General features: G+C 40.2%; 2 protein-coding genes across 3 annotated transcripts in view; one reads left to right on the top strand and one right to left on the bottom strand.

Annotated features, from left to right (window-relative positions):
- tmem38a (transmembrane protein 38A) overlaps positions 1 to 15821 on the bottom strand; it is a 122264-nt gene that overhangs the window by 65484 nt on the left and 40959 nt on the right. The window lies entirely within an intron of this gene.
- smim7 (small integral membrane protein 7) overlaps positions 1 to 15821 on the top strand; it is a 43120-nt gene that overhangs the window by 6960 nt on the left and 20339 nt on the right. The window contains exons 2-3 of the mRNA XM_072244444.1: positions 1555 to 1596; positions 12300 to 12352. Of these exons, the coding sequence (XP_072100545.1) occupies positions 1555 to 1596; positions 12300 to 12352 (95 nt within the window). The remainder of the gene's footprint in view (positions 1 to 1554; positions 1597 to 12299; positions 12353 to 15821) is intronic.

The raw sequence follows: 15821 nt of genomic DNA, 5'->3' as shown, positions 1-15821 counted from the left end.
ATTTAAAATAAGTTCAATTGTTGAATGTTGCAAATATATATGTTTATACACTATCCAAAATTAACATTGTGAAGTAAGTGTAATGGAAATACTTCAGTTGTCTTTTTCAATTAATCTACAGAGCCAGGAATCTCTTTTTAAAAGATGGGACTTCTGTTCCTTTGCCTGTTCCAGGTGGCATTGGACTGGAGAACTAGATTGTTCTATGTAATTCTAGGGAGATGAACCATGATTGGTCTTGGCTGATGGATTCCAGCAACTTAGTGGAGTGACAAGTGCACTGGTGTTTGTCAATCAATGCAGATCTGTATGATTACCACAGTGGAACTGAATACTGGTCATTTGAAATGGCCTCAGTCAGTATGAATCGGCCCTTTATCAACCATAAGTTGTCGAGTATCACAACATCTGAATATGGTTGATTGTTTGATCCATCATTACTGCAAATCTACCACAAGGAATACTGTCAGCAGTGCCTCTGGGTAGTAGCTTTGAAGAGAGAGAGTGTAATCTTGGTTTACACAGGGAGAGAGATGGTGCTAGCCTGTGGCTGAGCCGTGAAATTGAAGCTGGATGTTCAATCTGCCGTAATATATTTGAGGAGAGAAAGATGTTCAGCTGTGTCTTTCCTAAAGTTGATTGCTCAAACAAAATCCCCAAAATTATCACGTTTGTCAATTAGCTGCTGGATTTCCCATATTTGAACATTCAATAATACTTCAAAGTTCAAAGTACATATACGTCACCATATACAACTCTGAGATTCATTTTCCTGTGGGCATACTCAGCAAATCTATAGAATAGTAACTATAACAGGATCAATGAAAGATCAACCAGAATGCAGACAACAAACTGTGCAAATGCAAATATAAATAAATAGCAATAAATAATGAGAACATGAGATAATGAGACAAGTAGTCCTTAAAGTGAGATCATTGGCTGTAGGAACATTTCAATGATGGGGCAATTCAAGAGTCTGATAGTTGAGGGGATTAACTGTTCCTGTGTAAAGAACTTCAATGTTGTAATACTGTATACACATCAGCTAATAGTATTTAAATTCTAATTTGAAATTTATTTTGATGAAAATGGTACTTAATTTATTAAACAAAAATTGATGAATGCATTATAAACAAACCCTTGAAATGTGGTGAGTCAAACCTTCATGTCACACTTTGACGGACTGTACTCTGTGCAGACCTGATTAAATGTCACCTATTTATTACTCTCCATGCTGCCTGACTCACTGAGTTCTTTCAGCATTTTGTGCATGTTACTCTGTGTAGCAAATGTAACAAAAGTTCTAAATATTTGAGGAGTGTTTTTATTCTGTATGTAACTACAACAGGAAGCATCCACAGTAAGAGGTTACTTCTCCAGAGGTACGAAGCTTTCAGTCAGAAGAAACTAAATGTAAACACAGGCATTTGAGCAAACAGTAGTAAATATGTTCAAATTAATAAACTGCAGCAGGCAAAGGGAACTGGTAAGGGTGGGCAATTATACAGGATAAATTTGCTTTCCTGTGTTTTCAATTAATTTATTCTCTTGCAGCACCTTGCTGATGAATGCAGGAGCTGTGTTGAACTTCAAACTGTGAGTATGAAATGATGGACGGGAATGAATACAGGCTTTTGTGGCTGAAATATACAGTGTGTCTTCATTCCATTTAATAGTTAAAAGTTGGAACCTAATAATTTTAGAAAATATTATTGCCTGATTTTTCAGAGGAATGGGAAAGATAGGGTTTTATACAAGGAGCCTTAAAATATACAATAAGAGCTTTTCAGTTGAATTTGGTATTGAAAGTCCATATTTAAAGGAGAACAAAATAATTGTTACTCCAGTTCTGATGCAGCACAATACAAAAACACTAAGATAAAGAACATAATAATAATAAAGCAATAACTACAAGTACATAAATTGGCTTGTATCCATTGATGTATGTCCATAGGGACAGGAGTGACTGACAGGAAATAAGCTGGTGGGTGGAGGTGTTGATCAACCTTATTGTTTGAGGAAAATAACTGTTCTTGAGTGGTAGTCCTGACATGGATGCTATAATTTCTCCCTGATGGGAGAGGGACAAGCAGTCCCTAAACAGGATGAGAGGGATGTTACCGGCCTTTTTCTGGCACCCTTCTGTATGGACATCCTTGATAGACTTGATGGATATCCAGTCCTAGAATAGTCAAGATTAGTGGATTTTCTTCCCTATGGACACCTGTAAACTAGATTGTTACCTTCATGGTTACTATCATCGTTGCTGACTTATTCCATTTATTCAATTAATAATCTAAGTTCTGTGGATAAACTACTTACCTCTGCACCACTAGTGCTTGGTTCTGTGTAGCGGAACCACTTGTATGCTGCAAGCTGTATTTTTTAATGTTTATTTTGTCACAAGGGGCAATAGCCATCTGGTTCTTTGCATGGGGTTGTTTCTTTTTAACAATAAACAACTGGAAGCTACTGCAATCAATCTATGTATGTAAACTATCTTATGTAGGTTTTCACAAATAGAACAGCGGAGATGATTATATTTAAGAAAAAAACTGTAGCAACTCATTTATTGAACACCAAAAACTGGACACGAAGCACGCCAAAAGACCTTTATGTAATTACATCATCATGTCAGACCAGTCTCTTACAGTAAAAACCCCAACTCAATGTCATGAATTATGTACATTTCCACCAATTACATTACCCTACAACATATCAAACAATGAGACTCTAAGTCAAGGTTTAGTACAACTTAATTTTTATTAGCACTCAAGGTTCACATTTGATTTACTGTTCCACTTATCTCTTGTACTGAATTGTAAGAATTTAATACAAGAAGATTAGAAGAAAAAACAAATGAAAGAAAGGCTGTAAAAATCATCAGAGCAATATCGATTAGATTGTTTTTATTGTTTCTTCTTGTAGTTTTAGCTTTCTTTATGCTTGCTTAATGTTTGTATAATCACCTGTTTCTAGACTTCGAGTAACTTATAGTATATTTGGATCTATACTTCTGTATTTCTTTGTCTGCTAAGCTGAAGTCTGACTCGGTTAGTAGCTGCTAAACTGCTTTCTTATCTAAATTACTCAAACCGGTTTGCAGTATAAAGGGAAGACATGTGCTCACATTCCTTTGTTACAGCCAGGTACCGCCACTTACAGTTTGTTAAATTCCTTTATGACCTCTCTACCTTGCTTGCTGGTTAAGCCTGATCCTGTCTGACCTATACTATGACGAAATCTAATAAAACGGCTGTAATCATAAGATTTCTGCCTCATTCTGCTGAAAAACCTTCTGGACAAATCATCTCCAGATCTAACACCAGGAATAACCATAGCAATAAGGAGGCACCAAGTTTGGAACTCAGAGAATACTGCCACCCCCATTATAGTGAGCCTGGCGAGTTCATCTCATGTAGGTTGACTCCAAGCCATGAATCTTGCAGAAGTAATAAGATGGAACATTAAAGCAAATCTTAACTTTTTAGAATTCAGTGGTAGTCATTGCCAAATGATGATGCTGGTAATCATAAATGGTAATGCTTAAATAACTCAAGATCTAATTATACGAGCCTTGGTTGGAATCTCTGATCAACATATCAGTCGATACCATATAAATAGGGTCAACACATTCCCCAAACATTCAGTTCTCATAAGTTCACATGTTTACAACATCTGCTGGTGTGTACTCAAGGAGAATAGGTGTTCTCCTCCAAAAATAGCATGAGTAGTACAAAAATTACCTCTGCACCATGCTAGAAACAGTCACCTCTCCAGACTTTGTTGTTGAGCCCCTGTCAGTCTCTAAAATCATGTGTAATAGACTCGTCATCAAATGTACATGATTGATTCTGAAAAGGAATGCCTTGAAAAGCACTTAGTGTAGCTGGTAAAGCACAACAATCTTACAAATGTGGGCTTTGCTGAGGAAGGACTGAGTTAATTTTACTTTAATGTAGTTAACATCTAGTTTAGAGTCATATTGCTTTGAGCTCTGGGTTTCAGTTGAAGTAGTAGACCAGAGGCTTTCAGATAGGCCAATGTTGTAATCGTAACTGGAAAGCCCAATACTTTACTAACTGGTCAGTTGAAATCATGTAGACTAGGTGTTCAACAGGGAGGCTTGTAAATCAGAGAGGTCCCTGAAATAAGGGCTTTGCTGAGTAGAGAGTTTTGCAGAGAGGTGCATACACAACACTGGCATTGATATGAAAGTGCAAGTCAGGTAGTTAATAGGTGAGTATTTCTGCTAAATGTCTACATTAAAAGCAGTCACAAAGTTGAACATGCTTAGAAACTGTTGGAAGAATTTGGAGGGGGAAGAAGTCAATTGTTTGGTGCATTTTTAATAACTGCTTAAGGTCTACCCCTTTAAGAGGGCCACAACCTTGCCGTAGTTTGGAGTCTTGCATACCTCAATGACCTGGAGAGCTAAGTTGGCTAGAGTCTGGGCTTGTTGCTTTGACTTTTGGTTGGGTCACCCATGCCAGACAGGTCAAAGGGTAAAGGCCAGACTAAGAGTCCTCCAGGACTGCACCAGTCCTCCATGTTCAAGGGTTCAGCTCAGGTCTAGCAACCCTGACTGGCTAAAAAACTGTTTTGGAACCAGCAATGAAGACTCCTACATCTGACTATGGCGGTATTCCTGAGTCTCCACCTGGGACTTGCATGACTGACAGTAGTGAAAACTAAGAGGAAGCTACTGACATGATGAAAACTGCCAGAGTTGAAGGATCTCATTGCTGCCTTAAATGCCAGTGGCATAACAGGCAGTAAGTTAAGGTCTGTTGTACACCAAGTATAGACCAGTGGTAAAGTAATGCAAATATATATGAAAGAGGAAAATTTCGTAAAATAATTAAGTGATGAATTTGTACACATGGAGGATGGTAGCGCATAGTGAGTGTGCACAAAAGGGTTTCCTGTGATAGACAGGAGCTACAGGGAGGGAGTCAGCCCAAGGCTACAGGAGACAAACAAATCGGTGAATGTCAGGAGAGGAAAGGGGGACTGTTAGATAGTGGAGAGCACCCCTGTGGCCATCCCCCTCAACAATAAGTATTCCATTTTGAATACTGTTGGGGGTGGGGAGAATGACCTACCTGGGGGAAACAACAGCAGCCGTGCCTCTGGCACTGAGTCTGGTCCTGTAGCCCAGAAGGGTAGGGAACTGAAGAGGGTGGCAGCAATTACAGGGGACTCTTTAGTCAGGAGGAAGAGAGGCGATTCTGTGGGCGCAAAAAGGAACCACAGATGGTAGTTTACCTTCCAGGTGCCAGGGTCCGAGATGCTTTTGGATGCGTCCACAGCATCCTGAAAAGGGAGGGTGAGCAGCCAGAAGCCGTGGTACGTGCTGGTACCAACAACATAGGAAGAAAGAGGGAGGAGGTACTGAAAAAAGAATATAGGGAGTTAGGAAGGAAGCTGAGAAGCAGGATCTTAAGGGTAGTAATCTTGGGATTGCTGCCTGTGCATGGAATAGAATGAAGTGGCAGATAAATGCGTGACTGGAGAATTGGAGCGGGGGCAGGGATTCAGATTTCTGGATAATTGGGACCTCTTCTGGGGCAGGTGGGACCTGTACAAATGGGATGGGTTGCACTTGATTCTGAGAGGGACCAATATTCTTGTGGGCAGATTTACTAGAGCTGTTGGGAGTAGCTTAAATCAATATGGTGAAGGGATGGGAACCAGTATGGTAGAGCTGAGGATGAGCCAGCAGGTTTACTAGTAGATGGAGGATGTAACATGAATGTAAGGAAGGACAAGCCAATGATTGGGTACAAATACAGAGAGAGCAAAGAGTTAAATTGTACCACAGAGACAAAATTCAAAAGCGTGAAGAATGCAGGACTGAAGGTGCTGTATTTAAATGTGCATAGCATGGGTGACCAAGTGGCTTAGGCGTTGGTCTAGTGATCTGAAGGTCGCTAGTTCGAGCCTCAGCTGAGGCAGCGTGTTGTGTCCTTGAGCAAGGCACTTAACCGCACATTGCTCTGCGATGGCACCAGTGCCAAGCTGTATCAGCCCTAGTGCCCTTCCCTTGGACAACATCGGTGGCGTGGAGAAGGGAGACTTGCAGCATGGGCAACTGCCGGTCTTCCATACAACCTTGCCCGGGCCTGCGCCCTGGAAAAACCTTCCAAGGCGGAAATCCATAGTCTCACGAGACTAACGGACGCCTGTAGCATACGGAATAAGGTGGATGGACTCGTGGCGCATTTAGAGATTGGTCAGTATGATGTGGGCATCACTGAGTTGTGGCTGAAAGAAGGTTATAGTTAGAAGCTTAACATCAAAGGATATACTTTGTATTGAAAGGACAGGCAGGAAGTTATAGGCGGTGGTCTGGCTCTGTTGGTAAGAAATGGAATTATATCTTTAGAAAGAGGTGACATAGGGTCAGAGAATGTTGAATCTTTGTGGGTGGAGTTTTAAAAAATTGCAAGAGTGAAAAACCAATATGGGAATCATATATAGGCCTGCAAATAGTAACCAAGATGTGAGGTTGAGATTGCAAAGGGAGCTGGAAAAGGAATGTAATAAGGGTAATGACACAATTCTAATGGGGGACTCCAGTATGCAACGGGATTGCAAGCTGGTGTTGATGTCAGATTGGTATCAGATCATAAGAGAGGGAATTTGTTGAATGCCTATGAGATGGCTTTTTAGAACGCTTTGTGCTTGAGCCTACTCAGGGAGAGGCTATCGTAGATTTGGTGGTGTGTAATAACCCAGATCTTATTAGGGAGCTTAATGTAAAGGAACCCTAAGGAGGCAGTGATCATAATGATTGAATTCGTACTGCGATTTGAGAGAGCATAACTCACATGTATTTGTATCACAGTGGTATAAAGGGAATTACAGAAGCATGAGAGAGGAGATTGCCCAGGTGGATTGGAGGAGGATATGGGCGGGGATGATAGCAGAGCAGAGGTGGCTGAAGTTTCTTGGAATAGTTCACAAGGTGCGGGATAGATGTGTCTCACAGAAGAAGTAATTCTCAAATGGCAGGGGTAGGCAATCGTGGCTAATGAGGGAAGTGAAGGACTGCATAAAATCCAAGGAAAGGGCAGATAAGGTAGCAAAACTGAGTGGGAAGTTGGATGATTGGGAAGCTTTGAAAATCCAACAAAAGGCAACTAAAAAGGTATAAGAAGCAAAAAGATGAAATGTGAGGGCAAACTAGACAATATAAAGCAAGATATTTAAAGTTTTTTTTCAGTTATATGAAGAGTAAAAGGGAGGTGAGAGTTGATAATGTACCACTGGAAAATGATGCTGGTGAGGTAGTAACGGGACAAAGAAATGGCAGATGACTTTGGGTTACTTTGCATCTGTCTTCACTGTAGAAGACAATAGCTATGTGCCAGAGGTCTGTGAGTGTCAGGGAGCAGGAGTGAGTACCATTGCTATAACAAAGGAAAAAGTGGTAGACAAACTCAAAGGCCTTCAGTTGGATAAGTCACCTGGGGTAGATGGATTACATCCCAGAGTCCTGAGAGAGTTTGCTGTGGAAACTTGATTCTGGCATGGTCTCAGAGGACTAGAAAATTGCAAATGTCACTCCACTCTTTAAGAAGGGAGGAAGGCAGAAGAAAGGAAATTATAGGCCTGTTAGCCTAACCTCAGTGGTTGGCCAAAGTGTTGGAGTCATTTATTAAGGATGAGGTTTCAAGGTACTTGGAGACTAATAATGAAATAAGTCAAAGTTAGCATGGTTTCTGTAAAGGGAAATCTTGCCTGACGAATCTGTTAGTTCTTCAAGGAAGTAACAAATGGGGACAAAGAGGCAGTGGGTGTCATTAATTGGATTTTCAGAAGGTGTTTGATAAGATGCAAGCACATGACAAGATAAAATCCTATGTCATTACAGGAAAGATAGCGGAATGACTGAGAGGCAGTAGGCAGCAAATGGGAAAAGGGTTGGCTGCTGGTGACTAGTCGTGTTCCTCATGGGTCAGCATAGATATTGCTGCTTTTCACATTGTTTGTCAATGATTTAGATAGTGGAATTAATGGCTGTGTGGCAAAGTTTGTGTATGATACAAAGATGGGTGGGGAGGTAGGTAGTGCTGAGGAAGCAGTGTGATTGCAACAGGTCTTGGACAAATTGGAAGAATGGGCAAAAAAGTGGCAGATGGAATACAGTGTTTGGAAATGTATGATAATGCATTTTGGTAAAAGGAACAATAGTGTGGACTAATATCTGAAAGGGGAGAAGGTTGAAACATCAGAGGTGCAGAGGAACCTAAGACTCCTCGTGCGAGACTCCCGGAAGATTAATTTACAGGTTGAGTCTACGGTAAAGAAGGCAAATATAATGTTGGCATTTATTTCAAGGAGAATAGAATATAAACGCAAGGAGATAATGCTGAGCCTTTATAAGGCACTAGTCAGGCTGCACTTACAGTATTGTCAACAGTTTTGGGCCCATATCTCAGAAAGGATGTGTTGTCATTGGGGAGAGTTCAGAGAAGGTTCACGGGGATGATTCCGGAAATGAAGGGGTTAATAACGAGGAGCTTTTTGGCAGCTTTAGGCCTGTACTCACTGGAATTTAGAAGAATGCGGGGTTGGGGGATCTCATTGAAACCTACCGAATGTTGAAAGGGTGGATGTGGAGAGGATGTTTGCAATGGTGGGGGTATCCAGAACTAGAGGGCACAGCCTCAAAATTGAGGGGCGACCCTTTAGAACAGAGGCAAGGACAAACTTTTTTAGCCCGAGAGTAGTAAATCTGCGGTGGAGGCCAAGTCCATGCTTATATTTAAGGTGGAAGTTGATAGTTTCCTGATTGGTCAGGGTATCACAGGATATGGCAAGAAGGCAAGTGTATGGGGTTGAATGGCATCCAGGATCGGCCATGATGAAATGGCAGAGCAGGCTTGATGGGCTGAATGGCCTATTTCTGCTCCTATGTCTTATGGTCTTAATGCAATGGGATCTGGGGTAAACACATCTACAGTAAATGTTTGAGCTCAGTATATCAGGAAGGGAACAATTACATGGATACTTTGTCCCATGAAGTTCCCATTTCCCTTAAAATGGGATGTTCTGCTTCAGACAGAGGTGAGGACAAGAGCTTGTGACTCAAGTGAGGGAAATCAGCGGGCTGAGAAGGAAAAAGTGTAGGAGCCTCAGTGTCCTCAGTTGAATTGTCTGCAGTGATGCCTGGTTTCGTGTCTGTGACTCACATTTGTGAATGTCAGTTCTGAAGCTATTGCTTACTTTTATTGTTTGCACGATTTGTTTTTTCTCTGTATATTGCGTGTTTGACAGTCTTCTTTTGTTTTAATGGGTTCTATTGGGTGTCTTTGTTTAGTGTCTGCCTGTAAAGAGATGAATCTTTATAAAGTATACATACAATGATAATAAATATACTTTCGAGCTTTTTTGTCCAAAGAATTTGTTGTTTTATCAGCTTCTTTGGATGAACTGACTGACCATTACATTGTGGTACCAGAAGACCTTTAAGTTGGAGGACCAAACAAAAATTCGTGGTAGTAAGGGAGAGAAATAGTAAACGGGACAAACGGTTCATTATAGCAAAGAGCAAAAGTCCAGAAAGTCTACTGCCTGCTTGGTAAGTGTTCAGGACACTTGCTCAAGGCTGCTGTGGAAGAGGGAGGATCCAATCATTGTGGTGTATGTATCAATTTCATAGGTAGGACAAATAAACATGTTCCTCGAAGTCAGTCAGTCTGAGGCCCTAGACATGTAATTAAGAAGTCTTGTAGCTTAGACACAGGTCCTTCAGCCCTCCATGTTCACATCAACCAAAATTAAAGGCAAAGGATCTCATATGGAAGAAGTGTAAAGTTCCTCAGTAACCAAACAGTAGAACCAAGAGTAAAGGTAGAAATAATGGGAGCTTATCAGAAAAGTATGACAATGATCATGTGGATCGTAAAGTACGTACAGTGGAAAGGGTAATTGGACAAAGGAAATCTTGATTGATTTGTGGTGTTTTCAAGATGGGTTCATAGAGCAGCGTGTTCTGTAGCAAACAGACTGGGGTGTGCTAGATCTGCACTGAGGGTAATTATTGACCTCACAGTGAAGGTGCCCTCAGTAGCAGCAATCATAATACTACCAAATTCTACTATTTGTTTTGATGGAGAGTAGAAAGGGTTTAAGATGAGACTCTTAAGCTTATTATAAGTAAACAGAAGCAGAGCATGCTGAAGTGAACTGGCATATTGGCCTAAGGGACCAGTTAATCAAGATGTGGTGGCGGCAAGCAAAGAACGTAGAAATCTACAGCACATTACAGGCCTTTTGGCCCACAGTACTGTGCTGACCATGTAACCTACTCTTAAAAACTGCCGAGAATTTCCTTGCCACATAGCCCTTGATTTTTCTAAGCTTCATGTACCTATCTAAGAGTCTCTTAAAAGACCCTGTTGTATCCGGCTGTACCATCATCGCTGGCAGTGCATTCCATGCACCCACCACTCTCTGTGTGGAAAAACTTGCCTCTGACATCCCCCTTCAACCTACTTCCAAGCACCTTAAAACTATGCCCCCTCATGTTAGCCATTTTAGCCCTGGGGGAAAAAGCCTCTGACTATCCACACAATCAGTGCCTCTCATTATCTTATACACCTCTATCAGCTCACCTCTCATCTTCATCTCCAAGGAGAAAAGGCCAAGTTCACTCAACCTATTCTCATAAAGCACAATCTCCAATCCAGGCAACATCCTTGTAAATCTCCTCTGCACTCTTTTCTATAGTATCCACATCCTTCTTGTAGTGAGGTGATCAGAACTGAACACAGTACTCCAAGTGGAGTCTAACTAAGGTCTTGAACATTATCTCATGGTTCTTGACCTCAATCCCGAGGTTGATGAAGTCCAACACACCACACACCTTCTTAACAACACTGTCAACCTGCACAGCAGCTTTGAGGGTCCTATGAACACGGACACCAAGATCTCCCTGATCATCCACACTGCCCAGAGTCTTACCATTAGTATTATATCTTGTCTTCAAATTTGACCTACCAAAATGAACAACTTCACACATCTGCATTGGATTCCATCTGCCACCTCTCAGCCCAGTTCTGTATCCTATCAATGTCCTGCTGTAACCTTTGACAACCCTCCAGTCTATCCACAACACCCCAACTTTTGTGTCATCAGTACACTTACTACTTCCTCATCCAGGTCATTTCTAAAAATCACAGAGAGAAGAGGTCCCAAAACAGACTGTTGTGGAACACCACTGGTCACCAACCTCCATGCAGAATATGCACCATCTAGAATCTTCCTTTGCCTTCTGTGGGCAAGCCATCATTTAAGGGGATCTTCAGAAAACACAGAATTGATGCATTCCAGTTAGGAAGAGATTTTCCAGTCACTATCCACTGTTAAGTAAAAAGACCAAGTTTGTTATTGCACAAGAGCGGCAGGCTAGAAGACTGAATAGAAAAGATAGAATAGCAAGGGGTGACTAAACTATTAATAAGGAAAAATTTATGATATAAAGCTAGCCAACAGTATGAAAACAGTAAAAGTTTCTATAGATATTTAAGAATAAAGAGTTTAAAAACATTAGTCCTGTTGAAAGTGAGTCTGCAGAATTAGTAATAGCAAATGGGTAGATAGTTATTTTATCAGTTGTCTTTTGTAGATATCAATAAAATGTCAGTAATATCTACAAATCAGGAATTAGAACAGAGGGAGGAATGCAGCAAAACAACTACAGTCCAAGTAGCTTACCAACTGTTGTAGGGAAAAATTTAGAGTCTATTATTTAAGTCATAGTCATACTTTATTGATCCCGGGGGAGATTGGTTAAGAAAAAAATACAACAAATAACTAAGTTAAAAAGTTTAAAAGTAAGAAACGACGGAGCAACTGTAACGGGTTGCATGCACGACCAGCGCATGCACACAAACCACACACATAGCTAGACACTATGAAAAATTCAGGGTTATCACAGTCCAATATGGTTTTGTGAAACAGAAGTGATGCTTCACTGATTTAAATGGAGTCATAGTCATGTATCACTGAAATAGTGCCTTTAGCCCGCTCCATCTAGATTCTAGACCAACCAGCTATACTCACCAATTTACCAACACCTGGTCTATTACCTTCTAAGCTGACATAATGCAGTCTAGCTAAATGACATGAATACTAAAACTAAAATTCATTATGGTCACTCACAAAAACATTCATCTACACAGCAGAATTTCTGGATCAATGTAGCGGCCAATCTTGCTTATTTACACTGCTCTCTTGTTTGCACAGCATGAGATGACCAATTGACTTTTCCTCATTTTGTATTTTAGAAAGAGAAAAGAGCTGCAAGGTTTTGGTGAAGATGGACGACAGCTGACGACAGGTACTTTTATTTCTTAAGGCTTCTAAATTAAAATTTCCTTCTGTGATCTGATCCTTCAGTACACCACTGAAAGTATAATATTATTGGAGCTTTAATGATCAGTTCCATGTGAAGGGGTGGGGTGGGGGTATTATCATTTGGTAGCGTCCCATGTTACCTGTTCCGTCTTGCATTCACTCACCACACACATGCCACTTGTATCTATGTCACACAATTGTTAATATGTAAGTTTGCAAAACTGCCACCACATTAGTTTGAGTAGTTTTAATCGAGTTCTAACTTCCTGTCATAGTTTATTTTTACACATCAACTGTTCTGTGTTGTTCACTTTGGTTTGGAAAGAAGATTTTAACAATATCAATCTGAATTTCTCACTTTCATTCATGAACGTACTTTTCAATAGAACGAGGGAAGTATGTAGCTCAGAACAACTGGCCTAAGAACAAAACCAATGGATTAATTTGAAAAGACTGGAATTTTCAAGTTGTGCAAACTAGACTCGTATCTCAAAAGAAGCATTCCTAAATTCCATTGAGGAGAATCTTTTTGGTCAGTATGTAGAAAACTCAAAAAATGAAATGGATAGGGAATAATTTTGGATTTCATTTTAGGGAATGAAGTGGGGAAGATGGCAGGAATACCAGAAGGAGAGAGTGTGGATGATAGTTAATCATAATTCAGTCGGGTTTAACAAAGTAATGGAAAAAGCAAAGATAAAATGGGGAAAAATGCTTAATTGGAGTCAGACCAATTTTTTTTTGGCTGAGAGGTGAAAAGATTAAGGCGAAAGATGTTTCAGAAGGAGACTAAGGTTCAAGATAAAATTTTCTCACAAAACAAGGGGGACTTTTTGGAATAATTCCTCAAAATATGGGTGGTATCTCTTTGATCAACACATTATTGCATGTGTTACAGTGATCGCGAGGAGGGCCATTCTGTTGATGCGTCGGCTCCCACTTTGTCACAGTGGTTCTCTCAAGTGATGCTATGTCTTAGTTTGGAGAAAATTAGAAGTCAAAACTTTGAACCTATGTTTGATTTCGAGAAAAGATGGGGTTCATTTGCTTGCTATTATCATTTGAGTTAATTGTACATTTTTGTATATTTTTTTGCTGACGGTTTGATATTTATCTTTTTTTAGAAGCTTTTTGTATGGCTCCGGGGTTGAACACCCAATGGTTTTTTTTTCCTCTCACCTTTTTTTTCCTTTAGTAGGGTTTTTTCTTTTTTTTCTTTTGTCACAAAAAAATTTTCTATCTTCTAATATGTCTTTTTTTCCTCTTTGAGGCATTGTAAGTGATGTTTACTTTGATATACTCTTGTTAATTTTGGATTGATAATAAAAAGATTTGAAAATAAAAAGAAAAGAAAGAAAACAAGGGGGAGGTACAAATTGAGAGTCTTAATGGCAAAATGCAAAGATATGGGACCTTATTTTCATCCTTTGGGTCAATGAGTACAAATGTTGGGACGTGATGTTATAGCTAATCAGAGGTTGCCAAGATCACCCTTATTATTTTATTATTTACAGTTCTGGTTGGTATACAATCGGAAAGGTGTTATTAAGCTATGAAAGTGCAGACAATATTCACCAAGGGTGTTACTGGGACTGGAAGATTTGAATTATAAGAAGAGACTAGTTGACCTGAAACTAATTTCTCTGGGTTGAAGGAGGCTGAGGGGTAACTATATAGAGGTTTATAACATCATGAGGGGTCAGTCTATTTCCTTGTGTAGGGATCTGAAACTATAGGGCATGGGTTAAGGTGTGACGGGCAAGTTTAGAGGGATATGGCCAAACAGGCAAATGATATTAACCTGGGTAGGCACCTTGGTTGGTAATTGGTGGCTTGAGCCTAAAGACCTTTTTTAATGCAGTGTACAACTTAGGTCACCACTTTAGAGGAAAGATATATTGCAGTGGAGTGGCTTACGGATATGTAACCAGCATTGGAAACTATTCACTAAGAGGGAAGATTAGATAGGGCTGGACATGAAAGCTGAGGGGGGAAGGAGGGCCTTTAAAGACATGCATAAAATTATGGGAGACCAGAGGGGGGAAACAAAAGGTGAGAATCCAAAGGCAGGCACTTAAGGTAATTTGTAGAATTAGCAGAGGAGAATGGGGAAAAGTGTTTTCATGCAGAGTGCTATAAGGGTTTGCATCTCCTTGTCACAGTACTCCAATGTGCATTTGAAAAGTTTTTTAGGAGAATTTGAAGAGCTTCAGAACTAGTGCTGGAGGGTGGAGTTTAACTCTTTTTCCATTGATCTGGAGATGATGGATGTTCATATTTTCTCTGATCCTGATATTAAATGCTTATAGTGCTGGTGTATATTTGTTGAGGGGTTTAAATAGAAATTTAAATAGTTTCTGAAATAGAATTTAATGTGTGAATAGATTGACTATGGAGAATGGTGCACCTACCATATTCAGCCACCAGGTGGCAAGCCTGACCAAATTTCTAACAACACACACAAAATGTGCTGGTGAACGCAGCAGGCCAGGCAGCACCTATAGGAAGAGGTACAGTCGACATTTCAGGCTGAGACCCTTCGTCATGACTAACTGAAATAAGAGATAATAAGAGATTTGAAGGTACTTTCAGACCAGAAGAGATAGTCCATGAGCCAGTAGGGTTGGTCGATACCATCTGAGGGGAATAATGCTCGTAGTGATTTTTGGCAAGGTATACATCTCTAGAGTTAGAAAATGTGTGATAGCATTGCACCAGTGGTAGCTTTATTACTTCAAATAAGTAATCACTTTTTGTATACCATATTAACATCAGTACAGCAGAAAATGTTACTCCCCCCCCAAAAAGGTAAAAAACCTCATTTGGAGAGATTTCTGGAGTTTTATCAATGTCATGATATTTTCCAGATTGTTGTATCAAATCAAAACAATCTTAAGCTTTTGTCATAGCATATAGAATTACAGTACAATAATTCAAATGTGGGGTTCCACATGGCCATAACCTGGGCCCCATTTGGTTGTAAAATGAATATATTTAATCAAAGACTGCTTTCCATACTTTGTTTTCCATACTTTCATAACCTATTAATAATCATAATTTTCCAAGACTTCCACGTCGTCCACATCTTCATCTGAGCTTTCTACATTCTCTGAGGTGGATGCCTGGTTCTCACAGTCTGCCAATTTACACATGTCAGTACACCTGAGGCCATTTGCAACACACATACATCTTGGGAGTGAACATTTTTTTGGACAGTTACAGGCCAGTGGATCCAGGATGGCATCGGGTGCTGGCTGGCCTTCCTTCCAGTGCACCACCAACTGTTCAGCTTCCTCTTCTCTCTCCATCTTCCATCCTCTGCCAACAGGGCTTGGCACTTGTTGGTCCTTCTCCAAACATCTTCTCCATATACCAGCCTGGCTCACTGTGCATGTTTTGTTAAGCAGTCCTTGCATGGTGGGAGTTGATGACTTTCGATTTCACCTTTTTTG

This window comes from Mobula birostris, chromosome 26 (assembly GCF_030028105.1).
Source record: "Mobula birostris isolate sMobBir1 chromosome 26, sMobBir1.hap1, whole genome shotgun sequence".
Classification (NCBI taxonomy): domain Eukaryota; kingdom Metazoa; phylum Chordata; class Chondrichthyes; order Myliobatiformes; family Myliobatidae; genus Mobula; species Mobula birostris.
This window is presented reverse-complemented; position numbering and strand designations above follow the sequence as displayed.